Genomic DNA, 17,818 nt, shown 5'->3' with positions numbered 1-17,818 from the left:
CCAGCTTCTGAATGGAGATGCTGAACTCTGGCTAAGAAGGAGCTGTCCACTGTTCTCCACATACTCAGCTTCCATCATGCTTAAAAAGATTCTGAAGCGAGTCTAAATTCACTTTTTTAACATGCAGTCATGTTAAGCAGTATAACCAATGCTAAACCGCTGCTATCCCGTGGCAAAACGAGGGGTATATACCCCCCAAATCCTGTCTTCTTACCTCCGGGGAGCGATTCCTGAAGAGGCAGAGCTTAGCCCTGTAGCTCTGCCTCTCAGCGCGTCAATCCCGGCTGATCGCCACCCGCGGATCTCCGAGAGGCGGAGATCCGCGGGCAGATTGACACGCATGGAGGCAGAGCTGCAGCTCAAAGCTCTGCCTCCATGAGCAGAAAAATCCACGACCAAAAAAGTAGTGGATTTTTCAGGGGAGATTTGGGGGGTAAAAAACCCTTGTTTTGCCGCGGATAGTGGCGGTTTAGCAGGGGTTATAGTTCTTAACATGGCTACAGGTTAAAAAAGCAAATTTAGACTCGCTTCAGAGTCTCTTTAACAGCAGATCTGGCACCACTGCAGTGAATTCAGCAGACAGGAATTACTGGTGTCACAGAGGTTTGTTCCAGGTAACAGTTAAGATATTGGGGAAAGTTTGGTGAAATTATTATTTAGAACTAGGGATGAACTTCCGAATTCCACGGAATTCTGATTTCTGAGTTTCCGTTTGGAAATCGGCTTTCCACGGTGTCAATCGATATGCAAAATTGTTATGTGGAAATCGGAATTCTGCAGACTACCGAATTACCAAGACTTGGAAATTTTAGATCAATCACAAGACTCGGAAGTATTGGGCCAATCAGAGAATTTGTAAGTGTTCTATGATTGTACGCATAACGGCGTACATCTGCAAAATATAGCAGATTCCACTAAATATGGCAGTTTACACAATATATAGCCTATTCCGCAAAAATCAACCTTTTTCACATTAGCTAACTTTATTAACAAAAATGGAAAACAAAGACCATTCTGCGGATATGAGTCAGAAGTCGGAAATTCAGATTTTAATATCAATAAAGAGATGCGGATTCCGGAACTCTGAAGCAGAGATTCTTTATTCAAGAATCATGAATTGCAACAGGTAAAAAGAAGTCAGTGGCAACAGCCGTTTCTCACGATTCCGCCCCTCCTCAGGACATTCAGACCTGCCCCTTCCTTACCCCCACCCACCTATATACCTAGACTTCAGATTTCAGATTTTGGTGGAATTCCACGGAAATCTAAAAAACACTTATTGGAATGCGTCAGAATTCCATTTGAAACCTGCACAATCGGGACAAATGAGCAGATAAAATGTGTGGGTTTTATCTACAGTAGAACTTTTTTTATTTTAAAACTATAATGGCTGAAAACAAATAATTTTTTTTTAATTTTTGTGTACTTCTTCAGTGTCAAATACATATAAAATACCACCCCAAAACATTTTAATTTGTGGCGGAAAAAAACGATATATAGATCATATTGGTATGGTAAGTAGAAATAAAGTTATTGGCAAATGACTAGGAGCAGCGTGATGTGAAATTGCTGTGGCTTTAAAGGGCAAAAAACGGTGGTAGGGAAATGGTTACAATGTTTTCATCGTCAGCCCCCCCTCCTCCCCCCCCTCATCCCCTTCCTAGACTTGGCCGTACCAGGTGCAGGGAATGGGGAGAAGATTGCAAATATTCTCGGAAGCCCTTCATACGCTTTAAATGAGTCGCTATGTGAATTTTGTCTCTCATTATGGGAAAGCAGGGAATATGTTGTGATTGGAGGAGTGTTTTTTTTTTGCATGTTTTCCCTGGTAATCTATGCACCTTCATCCCTTGGAGAATTAACTCATTAGCAGAAGCGTTCCATAGACACGGTACGCGTGAAATTTCTCTGCCAACTTTCACACTTGGTGTAATAAATAATTATTCATAATCTCTCTTCACAAGTATTATTCTTCTCGTTATAAGGTCATGCATAAAAGGCGTCAGGTTCATTCCTCCTCGTATGTTTACACCCTCCAGTATGCCGGCCGCCCATGTTGTGCGGGAATTACACAAATTCCAATGCTGCTCTTCCTCGATGTTGGTTAATGGCTGACATCATGATGTTGTACATTTTAAAAAAGCTCCTGAGAATTTGGGCGCGGCCCAGGTAATACCAATACCGTCTTTCCCCGAAAATAAGACAGTGTCTTATATTAATTTTTGCTCTAAAAGATGTGCTAGGGCTTATTTTCAGGGGATGTCTTATATGTCTATTAGGAAGTGTCTCTCAGCAGAACATTTCCTATTCCTTTGTACTGTAATGTTCATGGATTTGAAAGTATGCTGCTGTACTGATCAGGCACCTGCCCTGTCCTCCCTGCACACAGCTTATAACCTTGCTGTGTGCTGGGATGACAGAATTAGTGCACTGCACCACTGTGTCCCAACTTACTAGCTGCCTCTTCCTCCTCTTTAGCTTCCACTAGGGCTTATTTTCGGGGTAGGGCTTATATTTCAAGCATGCTCAAAATTCCAGCTAGGGCTTATTTTCAGGGTAGGTCTTATTTTCAGGGAAAGAGGGTAGTAGGATACTGGTAACATTACCGATATTTGACTATTGCCTTCCCTAACCTACCTCTTACACTACTTGCCTACCTACCTATGCCGAAAACTAGGACATCTCTAGCTAGTGACACTTTTAGTGATTCAGCACTGGGCTATAGTAAAACCAAGAGCGCTTCTACTCTGGTGTCGACTGTACTGAAGTTCCAGCACCGCAACTAGCCTGACCTTTTGCTATAACCAATTTCCGATCTCTAAGCTAAAAGGCACTTAGGTGAAGCCACTAGCCAGAGCTTGGCCATATTTATAGTTGGGGTGGACTCTGGGGGTGACCAAGTTATTAGATCCTTTTGATCTAAGCAGGCCTGGATTTACATCACAGGAGCCTATAGGCACAGATGTCCTGGCACCCTAGACTCCACCCTCCATGAACCTACAAACCCCCTCCGAACCACACTGCAAGTGTGCTGGCTGTCCCATCTATCACTTCTCCCTTTGCCTGTCAAAGGTAGATACAGGTGCCCTTTAGTATTAGGTAGCCAGAGGTACCCTCAGTAATAAGTAGCTAGTGGTGCCCTCGACTATCAACTGAAGGGAGATCTGGTCAGTGGAATACTGAGAGCCGGGTGAATAACCTCACATTTACACTCTGCTCAGGCAAGGCAGGAGGGAGGCACAAGAGAAGGGAAATGAGCCGCCTTTCCATCATCAGGCGCCTGTAGGCTCGTGCCTACAGTGCCTTATGGTAAATCCTGTACCTGGATCTAAGATTGTGGGTGGTTTTAATGTAGTTGCAGCAAATCCTTCAGATATCCAGAGCCCAGAAATTATGCAAGGATAGCGCATATTGTATTGTGGCCCATGGTGGCGACCAAATTACCAAATACATCAGGCGCCCATTTTACCTGCTTCGGGCTAAAGGTTACATTTATATAAATGTAGTTACTTTTAAAAAAAAGTTGAAATCTTGTAAATGCTTTGGAGAGAGAAAAGCATGATTTTTTTTTCTTGGGGGAAGGGATTACGGATCAGAATGTTATCGCAGATCCATTCCATTCTGACAAGCACTGTAAACTTTGCATACCTTAGAATTAATCTCTAATTATATTATTAAATAAGTCAATTTATAATTTAGGCTTTGGTCCTTTAAGTGATCAATCATGGAAAAGGTTACAGTGTCATAGGTCAGAAGCAACTCAATTAAAATTATAGTGATTAATCCGTGCTCAGCGAGTTGTGCCTGGCACAAGGAATTAGGTTAACAATAACAAAACAGAGGATTCTGGGAGTTGACGTTATTTACTCTACATGATGCTGACGTACCACCAGGAATACCATTTAAAGGTCTTTTAAGCAACAATCTCAAACTGACTTCTTTTCCAATAGATTTTCCTTAGATTTTAGGTCTTTGATAAATCATGAATTGTTCTACAAGCCATTTTGTAATTGAATATTGTTAAGAAATAAGAAAAAGCTACAACTTCCAAAATCTGTCAAAAAAATTCAAACTATAGCTTGCTTGAAAACATGACAACAGGCCACTGTTTGGTGTACAGGACATCCAAAGTTTCTCATCTCTATTTATGCCACTGGATCAAAGCTTTTCCCTAGTAAGTCTTTAAAGTGGACCTAAACCCAGAACTTCTTCTACTACTTAAATTAACCTTTAAAGAACCTTTACAACTTTACAGTAGTTACTTCCTTGTTTCATGGGAACATAGAAAGAGTTAACCTCCTGCGTTTACATATTAGCACACAACTCAACACACATCAGCACAGTTCAGACAGAGATGACAGCTCACATTACACTTGTGATTACTTGCAGATAAGAGAGAATTAGACAGGCTGTTTTCTCTAAATACACACAAGGTGGATTTCTCTGTTTTCCTTGTTTAAAGTGCAAGAGTTTAGGTCCGCTTTACCTTTCTATGGCTGCAGGAGACCAAAATACAAGGTACCCTTTCTGTGGATTAACTAGCCTGGAATTCCTGATCACGTGTGCAAAATGCCCCAAACAACATTATTTGGGGGAAACAAGGCAAACACTGCATTAACATGCACAGGTTCACTATCGGTGTAGTTAGAAGGTGGAGTCCTGATCTGTAGAGTTAGCCCGCCTGTGTTGTAGAAAGTACAGAAGAGGAAGGGCTGTTTTTGGTCATTTTGATGCCCCAGTAAAGGCACCTTTTGTCTCCCTACCCCGATCTCGTAAACGGGAAGATCATAACTTACATTGTCTCTGTAGCCCAAACTCATAAACAGGAAGATCATTACCTACATTGTCCCCCTACCCCGATCTCGTAAACAGGAAGATCATAACCTACATTGTCTCCCTACCCCGATCTCGTAAACAGAAAGATCATAACCTACATTGTCTCCCTATCCCAATCTCATAAACAGGAAGATCATAACCTACATCAATTAGTTTAGTGGGCACCAATAAGAATTTGACAGCTTACATAGAAAAAAAATTCTAAATACATTTGTAAAGGATACACAAATTATGACTAGGCTGTTAACGTCTCACTGAACCAAATTCACTGAACCCATATAACAAACACCTGCAATAGTGGTTTTGAAAGGTTCACATCCACTTTATAAACATATTACTGTTTATGTACAGCCTGGGTGTTTACAGGTTTTAATATTGTCCTAAAAATCCAATAAGGGTAGCAATAATTGACATAGCAGTGCCCATTTAGGTGTTAAGATTGGAAAAATGGAACTAGCAGTTGGGTATAGTAAATTCCATAAAGTACAGTGTGCTAAGACTAGCTCTGTGGTGCTCACTTATACAGTTGTATCTGCCTGGTTTGCCTATGCCTTAAACCGAACCTGAGAAGAGGAACAGAAAATACAGAACTCTAGTATTCTTGACAAGAGCTTTGCTGACTTATTCTGAGTTTTAAATATGCTAGCTCAAACTGTTTGTAACTACAGCTATCCTTTAACCATTAAGCAACCTATTTATGTAGAGACTTGCAAGTGCTCTAGGCCAATTTATTTCAGTACATTTTTTATTTCTTATTTGCTACATTTCCTTGCTATTAATTAGTACTGCTGTAATGCACATTTATGGCCACTTGTCACTAGGGGGCAGTGTGAGAAAATAACAGAAGACTTTTGCTTTCAGTGTCTACATTTTCTGCTAGCAGAGAGACATCAAAGCATTCCAATAATTTACAGCACAAGTTCTGCCGACGGAGGTTAAAAGCAGTGCACTTATCTCAAACGATATAATACCTTGGAAGCTGGTAATAGGTTAAGAGAGGTGACTCTACCTGGGCTCCTGTGAGGAAACTCTGTGTTCTGGAACGGCTGCATGTCCCCGAGGACGGCTGTCGGGAAACATTGTTCTAGAGCGGGATTGCACAGCTCTACGTCATCCAGGTCTGGAAGAGAATAAGAATCAGAGTTATGTGTGCTGAAGCTTCAGTACAGGTAAGGTTATCAGTGGAGCTGATCCAAAGGTGAGCTTTAAATATACATCTACTTTACAAGAATATAAATATTAGACAAGACATTTTTTATTTTAATGTTTTTAAATGTTACCTTTCAATATATATACACCACAAAGAAAAGTTGCTGCTTTCCGCATACCCTTGATATGGGCCAAAGTTTGAGAAGGGGTGCTCAGGCTGAATACCCAGAGGGCCTGATTTGCTCCTTAAGAAGTCCACAGGGAATAACCAGAGAAGGGCGGCACTCCCAGTGTAATGTTTAATTGTGGCAGATAGAAGCCAAGGTTTCAGGATTCACATATCCCTTCATCAGGGCACAGCAGGTTTATTCAACAATATCAGCCGGGAAAAAGTCCATGCAGCCAGCAGCCGCTAACTACTCAGTATACCCGTGAAGCATCTGATGGATCCAGCGACCTGCAATTATCGCAGACTCCCTATACTTGCATTCCAGTTGTCGAAATGGACCGAACAGATTCATTGCGAATAGTGATGATCAAGTCCAGAAGAACTCATGGTGAAGCATGTGATTTGTTTGATCAGCTGACGGATTTGCAAAGCTCTGATTTGCTGTGATCATATCCTGCTTTAGCACATGACCTTGACTAGCAAATCAGAGACTTACATGTCTATCACCTGACCAAACTGATCACATGCTTCTCCGTGAGTTATCCTAGACATGACCATCACTAGTTACCAACAGACTTATGTGAATGGATCCCACTGCTTTACACAGGATTGACTCACATCCGTTGGGATCCGTTCCGCTTCCTTCTGCTAAACGCAACCCTTTTGTGCAGTGTGAACCAAGCATTATACGAAAACCACATTCAGCTTGCTGCCCCTTTAATCCAGCATAGAAGAGAATTCAGAATGTTGCAATGGCCACACATACCAGATAAGCCATTGTATTGCGCATTTCTGCCGTCCCCATTCCATCTGCTATTCTACAAAATAATCACTTGCTGAAGTGCCGTATTTTTCATTTGCTGCATAAACAATATCATAATAGCGCGAAGCAGCTTATATTTGGCATTATCCTCCCCACAAAGGGCTCTGTATATCGTGGCAAGGCTAAATGTAATAAGGCCAGAGGAAATGATAGCTTCAGGTTTCGCGGAGCAAGACAATGCATGCGCCAATATATAGCGGGATGGTAATAATATCCATCCGTGTCATTTGCAGAAGAGGAAGGCCAGGGACTATTGTGCTGAGGCTTATACACTGATATATACACACATAATGGCAAACCCTGCTGCCCACAAAGAAAGTAGTCACTTTTCATCTTGCCACCATATAAGCCTACCACAGATCAGGAGTTTTACTAGGTCCTGACATCACACTGTGGAAGGGGTTTCATCACAACATCAGCCATACCCCTCCCCCCCCCCCCCCCCCCTCCCATAATCAATTTGAGAAAAGGTAAAAAATTTTCATGGGGAAGGGGGTATCAGCTACTGATTGGGGTAAGTGTCAGGAAGAAGTTTACATTGTGGGGGAGGTTAGGAGTCAGGAAGGTTACATTAGGAGTCAGTTAACCACTTGCCGACCGCCTACTTCATATTGGCGGCGGCAAAGTGGCAGCCCCAGGACCACGTAACGCAGATTGGCGTCAGGTCCTGGGGCACTCTCTGGCCGGGGATCGCGCGCTGGGATGCGCGCGCATCCGCCGGCAATAGGCTCCGCCCACCCGCGACGTCAACCCGCCGGCCAATCGGAAGCGCCGGCGGGTTGTTAACCCGACGATCGCCGGATAGGAAGCGTATAATACGCTTTGTAATGTTTACAAAGTGTATTATACAGGCTGCCTCCTGCCCTGGTGGTCCCAGTGTCCGAGGGACCACCAGGGCAGGCTGCAGCCACCCTAGTCTGCACCCAAACACACTGATCTTCCCCCCCCTGCACCCTGATCGCCCACAGTACCCCTCAGACCCCCCCCTGCCCACCCCCCAGACCACCGTTTGCACACAATCACCCCCCTAATCACCCATCAATCACTCCCTGTCAACGCTATTTTTTTTTTAGTCCCTAAACTGCCCCCTGCTCCCTCCTGATCACCCCCCCACCCCTCAGATTCTCCCCAGACCCCCCCAGACCCTCCCCCCCCCCTGTGTACTGTATGCATCTATCCCCCCTGATCACCTGTCAATCACCTGTCAATCACCTGTCAATCACCTGTCAATCACCCGTCAATCACCCCCTGTCACTGCCACCCATCAATCAGCCCCTAACCTGCCCCTTGCGGGCAATCTGATCACCCACCCACACCAATAGATCGCCCGCAGATCCGACATCAGATCACCTCCCAAATCCATTGTTTACATCTATTCTCTCCTCTAAACACCCACTAATTACCCATCAATCACCCCCTATCACCACCTGTCACTTTTACCCATCAGATTAGACCCTTGCGGGCACCCAATCACCCGCCCACACGCTCAGATTGCCCTCAAACCCCCCCCTTATCGATTCGCCAGTGCATTATTTACATCCGTTCTTCCCTGTAATAACCCACTGATCACCTGTCAATCACCCCCTGTCACTGCCACCCATCAATCACCCCCTGTCACTGCCACCCATCAATCAGCCCCTAACCTGCCCCTTGCGGGCAATCTGATCACCCACCCACACCAATAGATCGCCCGCAGATCCGACATCAGATCGCCTCCCAAATCCATTGTTTACATCTATTCTCTCCTCTAAACACCCACTAATTACCCATCAATCACCCATCAATCACCCCCTATCACCACCTGTCACTGTTACCCATCAGATTAGACCCTTGCGGGCACCCAATCACCCGCCCACACGCTCAGATTGCCCTCAGACCCCCGCCTTATCAATTTGCCAGTGCAATATTTACATCTGTTATTCCCTGTAATAACCCACTGATCACCTGTCAATCACCCATCAATCACCCCCTGTCACTGCCACCCATCAATCACCCCCTGTCACTGCCACCCATCAATCAGCCCCTAACCTGCCCCTTGCGGGCAATCTGATCACCCACCCACACCAATAGATCGCCCGCAGATCCGACATCAGATCACCTCCCAAGTGCAGTGTTTACATCTCTTCTCTCCTCTAAACACCCACTAATTACCCATCAATCACCCTCTATCACCACCTGTCACTGTTACCCATCAGATTAGACCCTAATCTGCCCCTTGCGGGCACCCAATCACCCGCCCACACCTCAGAACGCCCTCAGACCCCAGCCCTGATCACCTCGCTAGTGCATTGCTTGCATCTATTTCCCCCCTCTAATCACACCTTGAGACACCCATAAATCACCTCCTGTCACCCCCTAGCACACCTACCCATCAGATCAGGCCCTAATTTGCCCCGTGTGGGCTCCTGATCACTCGGCCAAACCCTCAGATCCCCCTCAGACCCCCTTCCGATCACCTCCCCAGTGCATTGATTGCATCTATTTTCCCCTCTAACCGCCCCCTGAGACACCCATCAATCACCTCCTGTCACCCCCTAGCACTCCTATCCATCAGATCAGGCCCAATACATCCTGTCATCTAAGAGGCCACCCTGCTTATGACCGTTTCCACAAAATTTGCCTCCTCATAGACCACCTGTCATCAAAATTTGCAGATGCTTATACCCCTGAACAGTCATTTTGAGAAATTTGGTTTCCAGACTACTCACAGTTTTGGGCCCGTAAAATGCCAGGGCAGTATAGGAACCCCACAAGTGACCCCATTTTAGAAAGAAGACACCCCAAGGTATTCTGTTAGGTGTATGATGAGTTCATAGAAGATTTTTTTTTTTGTCAAAAGTTAGCGGAAATTGGATTTTTATTGTTTTTTTCACAAAGTGTCATTTTTCACTAACTTGTGACAAAAAATAAAATCTTCTATGAACTCACCATACCCCTAACGGAATACCTTGGGGTGTCTTCTTTCTAAAATGGGGTCACTTGTGGGGTTCCTATACTGCCCTGGCATTTTAGGGGCCCTAAACCGTGAGGAGTAGTCTAGAATCCAAATGCCTCAAAATGACCTGTGAATAGGACGTTAGGCCCCTTAGCGCACCTAGGTTGCAAAAAAGTGTCACACATGTGGTATCGCCGTACTCAGAAGAAGTAGTATAATGTGTTTTGGGGTGTATTTTTATACATACCCATGCTGGGTGGGAGAAATCTCTCTGTAAATGGACAATTGTGTGTAAAAAAAATCAAATAATTGTCATTTACAGAGATATTTCTCCCACCTAGCATCTGTATGTGTAAAAATACACCCCAAAACACATTATACTACTTCTCCTGAGTACGGCGGTACCACATGTGTGGCACTTTTTTGCACCCTAAGTGCGCTAAGGGGCCCAAAGTCCAATGAGTACCTTTAGGATTTCACAGGTCATTTTGCGACATTTGGTTTCAAGACTACTCCTCACGGTTTAGGGCCTTAAAATGCCAGGGCAGTATAGGAACCCCACAAATGACCCCATTTTAGAAAGAAGACACCCCAAGGTATTCCGTTAGGAGTATGGTGAGTTCATAGAAGATTTTATTTTTGTCACAAGTTAGCGGAAAATGACACTTTGTGAAAAAAAACAATTAAAATCAATTTCCGCTAACTTGTGACAAAAAAAAAAAATCTTCTATGAACTCACCATACTCCTAATGGAATACCTTGGGGTGTCTTCTTTCTAAAATGGGGTAATTTGTGGGATTCCTATACTGTCCTGGCATTTTAGGGGCCCTAAACCGTGAGGAGCAGTCTTGAAACGAAATTTCTCAAAATGACCTGTGAAATCCTAAAGGTACTCATTGGACTTTGGGCCCCTTAGCGCAGTTAGGGTGCAAAAAAGTGCCACACATGTGGTATCGCCGTACTCAGGAGAAGTAGTATAATGTGTTTTGGGGTGTATTTTTCCACATACCCATGCTGAGTGGGAGAAATATCTCTATAAATTGACAATTGTGTGTAAAAAAAATAAAAAAATTGTCATTTACGGAGATATTTCTCCCACCCAGCATGGGTATGTGTAAAAATACACCCCAAAACACATTATACTACTTCTCCTGAGTACGGCAATACCACATGTGTGGCACTTTTTTGCAGCCTAACTGCGCTAAGGGGCCCAAAGTCCAATGAGCATCTTTAGGCTTTACAGGGGTGCTTACAATTAGGCAACCCCCAAAATGCCAGGACAGTGAACACACCCCACAAATGACCCCATTTTGGAAAGTAGACACTTCAAGGTATTCAGAGAGGAGCATAGTGAGTCCGTGGCAGATTTCATTTTTTTTTGTCGCAAGTTAGAAGAAATGGAAACTTTTTTTTTTTTTTCCTGTCACAAAGAGTCATTTTCCGCTAACTTGTGACAAAAAATAAAATCTTCAATGAACTCACCATGCCTCTCACTGAATACTTTGGGATGTCTTCTTTCCAAAATGGGGTCATTTGGGGGGGTATTTGTACTATCCTGGAATTTTAGCCCCTCATGAAACCTGACAGGTGCGCAGAAAAGTCAGAAATGCTTGAAAATGGGAAAATTCACTTTTTGCACCATAGTTTGTAAACGCTATAACTTTTACCCAATCCAATAAATATACACTGAATGGTTTTTTTTTTTATCAAAGACATGTAGCAGAATAACTTTCGCGCTCAAATGTATAGGAAATTTTACTTTATTTGAAAAATGTCAGCACAGAAAGTTAAAAAAGTCATTTTTTTGACAAAATTCATGTCTTTTTTGATGAATATAATAAAAAGTAAAACTCGCAGCAGCAATCAAATAGCACCAAAAGAAAGCTGTATTAGTGACAAGAAAAGGAGGTAAAATTCATTTAGGTGGTAGGTTGTATGACTGAGCAATAAACCGTGAAAGCTGCAGTGGTCCGAATGGAAAAAAAGGCTCTGGTCCTTAAGGGGTTTTATGACTGCAGTCCTTAAGTGGTTAAAGGAAACATCCAAGCTCCATAAAAAAAAAAAAATCCACTAACCCGGGGCTGCCTCCAGCCCCTGGCAGCCATCCTGTGCCCTCGCAGCAGCTCCGGTGCTTCCCGTTGTCCTGCACTGCAGAGGTCGGCTTCCGGGTCGGCTTTTTCTGCGCTCCACCACACGGGTCACGTGGTCCGGCTGACGTCATCAGCATTGTACTGATACTATATTACTGTACTATCAGCGTGGGACAACGGGAGGCACCGGAGCTGCGGCGAGGGCACAGGACGGCTGTAGGAAGCCCCAGGTAAGTGTTTTTTTTTTAGGGAGCTTGGACCTTCCCTTTAATGGGTAGGTGCGAGGAATGGGGATATGCCTGAAAAGGGGACTAGCTCCCAAAAGCTTGCATTATGAAACTTTTTTTCAGGTAGCCATGGAAACACATATTTACAATAGCTTATTTTTTTCCCTCTTAAAGAGGGATTGTCAGCTACAAAATCTAATATCATTTACCCACTGCACTGTGTTCATGTTGCAGCCTGGAAACTCACCCTGCATTGCAAGCACTCCAATCTATTCAGAAATGTTTCTGCGGTAACAAATCCTATCACAGTCAGCCTGGGCATACGCCCCGAGTAACCCTTACGCACCCTGCGCAGCACTTTATAGCTGCTATGGGGCACCTGGTTTCGGCGCCCAGCTATGAGCGCCGTGCGCCAAAACCACCGGTTCTATTGCTGCCATTGCCGACGAGAGGGAAGCTTGTCATCTCCCCTCCCACATTCCCGCTTCTCACTGATTGGCTGAGGGCAGTTCAGTGAGCTGCTGAAATCTGATCTTGCTGTGCTCACATGTTCACAAAGCAAGCTACCTCTGACAGTGCAGATTCTAGGAGAAAAAAAAAGTAAGGGAGGAAATTACATCAGGATTGGCTCCAGTCAGAGGAAATCACTATAATACATCTGCTATGTAAGCAGAACAAGTAGTTATCTTCTTATATATGTGTTTTTTTTCCCTGGCATAGTATGGCTGACCCCGCTGCTTTAAAAGAGGGACAGTCATGATCCAAACAGCCCTTTTCCTGTTCCTCTAGGAGAGGGTCAGTTCTGTGGCTTGATTCTGATGGCGTGTATTTCTGCCGTCACTTGTTTCCGCCGTTACAGACAACGCTGCTTCTTAAAATTCCGGTACGCTGTGCATTTAAGCCAGAAGTCTTAAGATCAAAGTGGGACTCAGGTTTCGGTCATGTATACGAGATTATACAAATAACCCTGGCTGGAGGGCAGGCTGCTGACTGCTGCCCAGCGCAGGTTCATCACAGTTCATCAAATGCATCACTTGAGATAACAGCAGCGCCGGTGACACTGGCCTCGGGCCTCACTCGCAGTATTTTAAGAATTCCACCGCCGTGCGGCCTGCGCGCTGCATACAAAGGAACTGACGGCAGCAGTGGCCAAATCAATACTTTTCTTCTTCTATTAATTTCATTATTTTCAAAACCGCTTGTGAAGAAGAGGCCCTGTGACAAAACTGGACTCGTAATTAATTGTATTGATTAAAGATAGAAATATCAGATAATAGGCAGTGCTGAGATAAACACTAGAGGCTAGAATTGTCTTATTTAATCACCTCGTCCGTCCTTTCCTCTTCTCTCTATCCCCCCTTCCCCCTTCCGCGATCTAGCGTTATGGAGAGGAGCGTACGCTGGTCTATCGGAGGACGCCGATCCTCCGCAGGGATATCAGTGTCGCTGGAACTCGCACGTAATTTAAGAATCTCATTTATTATTTTAATCAGATTTCTATTCTCTTTTAGTGCAATTATTTCTAGCTGTATGCACAGATGTGAGAGGCTTAGTGGGAAAGTGTAATGGGTTTCTACCTTACTTTGACTTTTCTCGGAGTTCTACCTCTGTCTTTTAAAAAAAAAATGTTTTAAAGGATATCTGAGTTAAAGAAAAAGTTCTCAAAAAGAGTATATACTTACATCCAAAATGGTATCCACTCCTGGACTGTGTCCTCCTCCCCCCCCCCCCCCCCCCAGCATGACTCAGTTTGTCCACCCATACTAGGCCCTGAAAACAACTGGTCGGCTGGATATTCTTACACTCGTGCATGCGCAGACGGCTCCTGGTTGCTGTGCTCTCCGATTGTGGTGCATGTTCTCATAGCACTGTTAAAGCTGAGAGCATGCACACTCTGGTCAGGGAACCACCAGTGGCATGGCTAGCGCAGGTAGCAGGAGCCAACTGCGGACTGATAGTGCTGTGAGCGCCCCCCCGCAATCATCAAGCTGCAGGAGCGTGCCCAGAGCGGCAACCGGGAGCCAACTGCGCATGCAGTAGTGCTAGAATACCAGGCAGACCACTTGTGCTCGGGGGCTTAGTACGGGACAGATGGTGGATATACACAGTCTAGCAGGGGGAAATGGAGGACGCAGTGCAGGAGTGGATAGAAGTATACTGTATGGTCTTTTTGTTTTTTTAACTTGGATCCTTTAACTCTGCTGGCCTGAGGAAAATAGAGTAAATTTGTGGTCCTTACAAGTTTCCAGATACCACCCGAACCGCAACCTCAGATCAGCACACAGCCTTCTTCTGTCCACCTCTAGAATCACCTCCTCGCATTCACGTATACAAGATTCCTCGTGTGCTTCACCCCTCCTCTGGAATACCCTTCCAAAACACATCCATCACTCTCCAACACCCAGTCTCCGAGAATGTACTGGGAGAAGAATTCTGAATAAATAAATAGCCTAGGCTAAGCATCACTGGGAGGGTGGGGTTACATACCAATATATATCTACATTTAGACAGGGGTATACCTAGACTTAACAGGGCCCCCCTGCAAAATTGATATCATGAGGCCTCCTTGGTCCCCAAACCCCATGCAGGTCACGTGATCGGGAGGCGCCGAATGGCAGCAGAGAGTGTTCTGCTGTTAAGCAGCATCTAGAAGCAGGAAAAAATTACACACGCTTCTGCACAAGGTTTTTATGAGCCAACTGGGAGGTTCTTTTGCTAATTAGCTGCACTTGCGGTTTGAGGAGAGGGAGGAGGAGGAGGGCCCCCCCCCCCAAGCCTCTGGGCCCCCCTGCGATGGCAGGGGTCGCAGGGGCGATTGCTACGCCCCTGCATTTAGAAAATGTTTCTGATGCTGAAACCAGAATAATTAATGTAAAAATGGGTATTTTTAATAATTTACTGCATTTCACTATATGCTACTACGGAGCCTCTTTAACCCCCATGCCGGTCCAATTCCCGCAGCAAGGGGGCAGCAGAGCACTTTTTTTTAAATCATGTAGCGAGCCCAGGGCTCGCTACATGATAGCTGCTGAGCAGCGGCATCCCTGCAGCCACTCCGATCGCCTCTGGCGATCAGAGTAAGCAGGAAATCCCGTTCAGAATGGGATTTTCTGCTGGGCTTCCCCGGTCGCCATGGCAACGGGGCGGGATGACGTCATGGACGTCGGGACGTCAGAGGGAATCCCGATCCACCCCTCAGCGCTGCCTGGCACTGATTGGCCAGGCTGCGCAAGGGGTCTAAAGGGGGGGGGCAGCGCGGCGGGTAGCGGCGAATCGGCGGCGATCGGAATATGCACGCAGCTAGCAAAGTGCTAGCAAAGTGCAATAAAAAAAAATTATGCAAATCGGCCCAGCGGGGCCTGAGAAATCCTCCTGCGCAGGTTACCCCGAGCTGAGCTCGGGATAACTGGCAAGGAGGTTAAAGAGACACTGAAGCAGAAAAAAAAAATATGATATAATGAATTGGTTGTGTAGTACGGAAAATTAATAGAATATTAGTAGCAAAGAAAATATTCTCATATTTTTATTTTCAGGTATATAGTGTTTTTTATATAACATTGCATCATTCTCTAATATTTGCAGTTTACACACTACTCAGCATTCTAAATGATTTTGCAGAGCAGAAGTGAACTTTTGAACCCCTTCTCAGCAGAGAAAAACAAGATAAGATACAATCACTGAAAGTTGATATAACTCGCTTCAGAAGACAAAGCTCTCTTTGACTTTGAAAGTCGTGGAGCTCAATGGCTTTTTTCATAGATAACAACTGGAGTTTCTTAACTCTTCCTGTACTGGAAACAATATTAGACTTATGTCTATGCTCCTAATGTTTTATTTCTTAGCTGTACTACACATACAAATCATTATATCATAATTTATTTTTGCTTCAGTGTCTCTTTGAGCTTGGCCACAGGAATAGTAACACCGTCCTATTTCTATGAGTAAGAATACATTCTAAATAGCATTATACAGTAATTACTAGCATGCATATAGCAGAAAACCAAAAATCTGCAAAGCTAAATTATAGTCAGATAATTAAACAAATTAACAGCAAAATGGTATACAAAAAAATCCTGTGTAGATTATACAGTATGTTACAATTTAAAAAGGTGTGGAATTGCTTGTTGTTTGTGAAGTTTATGGTAATTGTATTCAAATGCAATGTGACCGTTTTAAAATCAGACACTATGTAAATGTTGTGAAAATTCCTTTTTACCATAAATTTTTGTTGTTTTTAAACCCCATTTTGTAATGCATATGATAGTAAATTTGCATTAATTACTAATACACAAAGTTTTGTGCCACCATAAATGTTCCTTCCTGGCAGCATCCAGTAGCTCCTTATTGCCAGGAGAGTTCCCCACCCAGCGTACAGCAGATCACCTGACTCAGCCCACCTCCGCTCGCTGCAGCATTGCAGTTCAGCAGTTCCTCCTTTCTCACTGTGTAATAAAGCATTTGCTATCACATCTACCATTGTGTTTATAAAAGCCATTTCCCAGTTGCTATATTATTTAATTTTTTACATATCAAACAGACTGGGGCGAGTGTGGGAAGGGTAAACGTACTCATATGGAGTGTTTTAAAATCTCACCTGTCCACCAGCGCAATCCCTGGGCTTCTCCGATGTGTTTGCATTTACCACGTGGCACCAGGCGTTTGTGATGACACACGCACACGTGGTGCCACCAGGGCCGGATTTGTACTCTCCGGCCAGCAGCCACCCCCTTCAGTATAGGTCGCCAGATGACCCCTTCCAATTTCACTGTAGTATAGGTAACCTGATGACCCCTCCCTCCACCAGTATAGGTAGCTAGGTGACCCCTCCCCCCTTTCCCTCCAGTATAGGTAGCCAGATGACTCCCTTAATCCCTCCTTTTCCCACTTCCCTCCCTTTCAGTATAGGTAGCCAGCTCACCTTCACACCGCAGCAGCCATCAGTGTCACTCATTTCTCCGATCGTCTCCAGTGCAGAAGCTTCCTCTTCCTTTCCATCTCCAAGTCCATAGCTGCCGGCCACAATGCAAACGTGCAACAAGTGGCCACTGCACACGGCGCTGGCAGCAGAGTACCGCAGTCAGGCGCTCGCCTGATCTCCCTGCATTGCAGCATTTGCAAGCTTGAAAATGCTGCATAAATTCAGCCTGCTGCTTTGGTGCCCTTGCTCCTGTGCTGCCCAAGGCCATGCCTTAGATGGCCTTGGCCTAAATCCGGCCCTAGGTGCCACATGGTTCAGGCTATCGTGGTAATGGCAGACAAGGCGAAATGATGGTGGAAGAGGGCAGGAATCTCACCGGTGGGCAGTTGAGATTTTTAAACACTACACATGGGCATGGGAGGGGCACTTAACACTTGGAGGACAACGGCGGGGTTACTGCGGGTACATAAATCATCCTGATATTGAACATCGTTACCATCACACACCCGATCAAGCACTTGTGACCGAGATTTTCCAGCATGTAGCTTCTATTGGGTGGACATTTTGCAGCACCGGTTTTCCTCAGTTTTGACCTTCTGATTCAATAAAATTATCAAATCGTAAAGGTTGATCAGCCTGCAAAAAAAGCCTGATGAATGGCCACCTATACA

General features: G+C 44.7%; 1 protein-coding gene and 1 long non-coding RNA gene across 21 annotated transcripts in view; one reads left to right on the top strand and one right to left on the bottom strand.

Annotated features, from left to right (window-relative positions):
* The window catches only part of TENM4 (teneurin transmembrane protein 4), a 1,797,006-nt gene that overhangs the window by 595,095 nt on the left and 1,184,093 nt on the right, over positions 1–17,818 (bottom strand). For all 20 annotated transcript variants that reach the window (XM_068266709.1, XM_068266713.1, XM_068266710.1 and 17 more), the window contains one exon: positions 5,846–5,956. In XM_068266709.1, coding sequence (XP_068122810.1) covers positions 5,846–5,956 — 111 coding nt within the window. The remainder of the gene's footprint in view (positions 1–5,845; positions 5,957–17,818) is intronic.
* The window catches only part of LOC137545462 (uncharacterized), a 63,308-nt gene that overhangs the window by 38,439 nt on the left and 7,051 nt on the right, over positions 1–17,818 (top strand). The window contains exon 3 of the long non-coding RNA XR_011026043.1: positions 5,698–6,005. This is a non-coding gene — a long non-coding RNA (uncharacterized lncRNA). The remainder of the gene's footprint in view (positions 1–5,697; positions 6,006–17,818) is intronic.

The sequence above is a fragment of the Hyperolius riggenbachi genome, chromosome 2, assembly GCF_040937935.1.
Source record: "Hyperolius riggenbachi isolate aHypRig1 chromosome 2, aHypRig1.pri, whole genome shotgun sequence".
NCBI classification, from domain to species: domain Eukaryota; kingdom Metazoa; phylum Chordata; class Amphibia; order Anura; family Hyperoliidae; genus Hyperolius; species Hyperolius riggenbachi.
This window is presented reverse-complemented; position numbering and strand designations above follow the sequence as displayed.